Raw genomic sequence first — 3,889 nt, forward strand, 5'->3', positions numbered from 1 at the left:
GAACTGCCACCGTAGCCTGGCTTCGTCTGGTCCCTCGAGTATTCGCCGTAGAATCCGTACTCTTCGGCCAATGCCCCCATGGTCTTGACGGCACACACGGACGTGTCACATCGCTCCAACGCAATGCGAGATAGCTCGTTGATGCTCAGCAAGTTGCGACCGTTGGGCATGTCCAGAGGATACCCAACCGTCCTGGCAGCACACGTGGATTCAGCGATGCTCAATTGGACCTCGTTCTGCATGCCATAGTCGCCGTCCCAATATGCATAGGTCGAGTTGACTTGGGGAATGTACCCTAACGGTGTCGTGATGGTTTGGTTGGAGCCATTCAGAGGCAAGTAGCCCGGGCCACGTTCAGTTGACACGAAGCGAGGGTAGCCATGGTGGAGGGCATCGTTGTACACAGCTCGCTGAGCACCTGCCGAGTGATTCATCGCCGGCACTCGGACAAGGCGAAGGTCTACTGGTGTCGCCATGCTATCCATGGTAGTACCGACGAGGGCTGAACCATCCATGGTCGCTTTGGAGCCAACCCCCACAAGGGTGCATGCCGCTGCGGAAGACGCCAAGGTGAGCGCGGCGAACGCAGTCAACATGCTATTATTGGACTGATCTGCCAGCAAAGTGACGTCATGGAACAATAATTGTACTATTATTGCCGACAAATTATTTCATTTCTGCCATACTCCTTTACAACCATCAAGTAATTCCTCAAGATTATTATTATAATTTTGCTTCACAACCGTGCGACATGATACTGTACTGTATATAGTTGATATTGATATTACGCTGTAAAGTTTAAATTACTCAGCGGGCACTTGGTGGCCTCGGCCGCGTTGGCAGCTAGTGGACTTAACTATGTATATAGTTCGTTAATTCATTTTGGCCGAGGTAATCAAAACTCGTCATTTGCCCAAACCACAGAAATGTCCACTAATCAATAGAACGCCTAACGTTAACCTCTCTATTCATGACAATAATGTTACAAGTGCAAAGTGCATCAACGTTACAATAATATGTACTTCGTCGTACTTCAAGTACTAAACAGCTTCAACTTCAACCACATTGGAAGCCAATTCGACTTCACAGTCCTTTGACTCGACACCTTCTTTCGACGGTGTTGATTTCGTAGATGACACCTCCTGCCGCACGCGACTGACAAGCGCGACCGCCGCCACCACCAGCGACAACGACATCGTGCCGCACAAAAACCCAAGTAAGAACCCACTGGACAGAGAAAACGCTTCAACTGGAGCGCTCGATCCACCGACCACAATCGACAGCACACCCGTGTCAGGGTCCACGGCAGCCGTCCTGTTCTCTTCTGCCGCCACTTGCGCTGGAGGGTGGTAGTGCTGCGGATACAACACGTACTCGGTCTGGTTGGCCCAGTCCGCAGGGTACCCGATGCTGCGACCCCCCGTGGCCGACTCGTTGAAGAATTCGTACCCGGCGTTGAACGACGAGACCAAGCGCCATGCAAACTGCCACCACGCGTTGGTCGTGGTCACAATGAACTCGTTGTACGCCGATTCCACCAACGCCACGCAGTCCGAGGTCGACAGATTGCGCGATCCACAGGTTGCTTCAGTTGTCACGTGGAGTTGGCGGGCCAAAGTGTTGTACTTGACTCGCTCAGTGTGAATGTGGCGGTGGATAAGGTCGTAGCGAATGTGCGCCCAGTTGGTCGTGAATTGGAATGCCCACCAAGTGGACTCGGTGTCGAATTGCGTTCGAATCGCTTGGTTGAACACGGTTGGCAGCGTGGTCTGGCCACACGAGATGGGAAAGTACACCGAGTCCGCGGCAACCCCTTGGGAATACCACGCGATGCCACCAATACGATCGGGAAGGTTCGGTCGTGTTTGTAGGACAAAGCTGTGAACCATGCGGTGGATTGAAATGGAGCGCTCCCAAGCCCCCTGGACGCCTTTGGCGTACGAATACCTTGCTGGATCGTGGAACGGCCCCGCCGCCATTCCTTTAGTCAAGTCGTACGATGTGTTCTGGTAGTAGTCGCTAAAAATTCGCACGACCGTAGCGGGGGAAACCAACGTGTCCGGCTTGACGGACAGAGGGTATGTCGGGACTCTGGCGTGGAAGCCAACGTCCGGATCCAACCCGAGGGAGGGGGCCACTACATCATACGCGCGCCACATGCGACGACCCCCATAGAGGGGTTTGTTGGACGCGGGGGCTGCGAAACCATACGCCGCCGTGAAGTCGAAGGGCTCGGAGGGCGACGCCCATCCTTGCGCGTACGCAAACGAATGTACGTTGGACGATGCCAAGTACTTGGCCGAGTCGGTCAAGTTGAGCGTTCGAATCACAAACGTGTTGGGGACGATCGTGAACTGGTCGTCACCGAGGCGCTGCGCGGCCCAGACTGCCCCCGAGTTGTGAGCGCCAGTGAGAATGTGAAAGATCCACACGTGTTGGAACTTGTCGCCAATGATCAACGCCTCGGAACTGCCGCCGTAGCCTGGTTTCGAAGGATTGTCCGAATATTCGCCGTAGAATCCGTACTCTTCGGCCAACGTCCCCATGGTCTTGACGGCACACACGGATGTGTCGCACCGCTCCAACGCGATGCGAGATAACTCGTTGATGCTCAGCAAGTTGCGACCGTTGGGGTAGTCCAGCGGGTACCCAACGGTCTTGGCAGCACATGTGGATTCGCCGATACTGAGCTGGACTTCGTTTTGCATACCGTACGAGTTGTCCCAGTACGCATATGTCGAGTTGACTTGGGGAATGTAGCCCAATGGCGTGGAGATGGTCTGGTTCGTAAGTGGCAAGTAGCCAGGGCCACGCTCCGTCGTGACGAAACGAGGCGTGCCGTGATCAAGGCCGTCGTTGTACACGGCGCGTTTGGCTCCTGTGGGGTGGTTCATGGCTGGGACCCGAATGAGTCGTAGGTCCACGGGAGTGTCCATGCCGTCCAAAGTAGTGCCCACGATGGCGGAACCATCCACGGTGGCTTTGGAGCCAGCAGCCAAGAGCGTGCAAGCTGAAACAGACGAAGCCAGCAAGATGGCGGAACACCACGCCAGGGCCATACTGGTTGAATTTTTAAGACGAAATTGCCCACCTTACCTGGTGACTGGAATCGAACAGTAGCCAATGAAAATACGTCATCCATGGTGGTAGTTTATTTTGACCAATCAAAAGGGCACATCGCCGAACCAAAAAGTGTTGGGCGATTGTCATACAAACCAGCAACGTGAGCAAAAGGTTAAATTTCGACTTTGCTGCCATACCAAGCTTAAAGTTAGGCGAGAACAACCATGCTAACAACTGACCGGTTCATTCCAATTCCATCCAAGGATTAGCTCTTTAGACTATAGCAGAATCAGTAGCGGCTACCACCTTATTGTCGCCCTGGGCAGGTTCACCTTGCTCTTCCACACTAGCAGGAGCCTTGGGAGATGCCACCTCCTGCCGCACGCGACTGACAAGCGCGACCGCCGCCACCACCAGCGACAACGACATCGTGCCGCACAAAAACCCAAGTAAGAACCCACTGGACAGAGAAAACGCTTCAACTGGAGCGCTCGATCCACCGACCACAATCGACAGCACACCCGTGTCAGGGTCCACGGCAGCCGTCCTGTTCTCTTCTGCCGCCACTTGCGCTGGAGGGTGGTAGTGCTGCGGATACAACACGTACTCGGTCTGGTTGGCCCAGTCCGCAGGGTACCCGATGCTGCGACCCCCCGTGGCCGACTCGTTGAAGAATTCGTACCCGGCGTTGAACGACGAGACCAAGCGCCATGCAAACTGCCACCACGCGTTGGTCGTGGTCACAATGAACTCGTTGTACGCCGATTCCACCAACGCCACGCAGTCCGAGGTCGACAGATTGCGCGATCGACAGGTTGCTTCAGTT

At 54.7% G+C, this 3,889-nt stretch overlaps 3 protein-coding genes across 3 annotated transcripts in view; all 3 read right to left on the reverse strand.

Annotated features, from left to right (window-relative positions):
• Positions 1–602, reverse strand: part of H257_16521 (hypothetical protein) — a gene marked incomplete at its 3' end in the record, with an annotated part of 10,122 nt that extends 9,520 nt beyond the window's left edge. Inside the window, exon 1 of the mRNA XM_009844973.1 lies at positions 99–602. Within this exon, the coding sequence (XP_009843275.1) occupies positions 99–596 (498 nt within the window). The 5' untranslated portion in view covers positions 597–602. The remainder of the gene's footprint in view (positions 1–98) is intronic.
• A 438-nt stretch (positions 603–1,040) lies between these two features.
• On the reverse strand, positions 1,041–3,075 carry H257_16522 (hypothetical protein; the record flags this gene model as incomplete). The annotated part of the gene is made up of 1 exon (XM_009844974.1): positions 1,041–3,075. The coding sequence occupies exon 1, from the start codon at positions 3,057–3,059 to the stop codon at positions 1,041–1,043; it is 2,019 nt and encodes a 672-aa protein (XP_009843276.1). The 5' UTR covers positions 3,060–3,075.
• A 261-nt stretch (positions 3,076–3,336) lies between these two features.
• H257_16523 (hypothetical protein) overlaps positions 3,337–3,889 on the reverse strand; it is a gene marked incomplete at its 3' end in the record, with an annotated part of 4,359 nt that continues 3,806 nt past the window's right edge. Inside the window, exon 2 of the mRNA XM_009844975.1 lies at positions 3,337–3,881. Coding sequence (XP_009843277.1) covers positions 3,337–3,881 — 545 coding nt within the window. The remainder of the gene's footprint in view (positions 3,882–3,889) is intronic.

The sequence above is a fragment of the Aphanomyces astaci genome, assembly GCF_000520075.1.
Source record: "Aphanomyces astaci strain APO3 unplaced genomic scaffold supercont1.87, whole genome shotgun sequence".
In the NCBI taxonomy this organism is placed as follows: Eukaryota; Oomycota; class Saprolegniomycetes; order Saprolegniales; family Verrucalvaceae; genus Aphanomyces; species Aphanomyces astaci.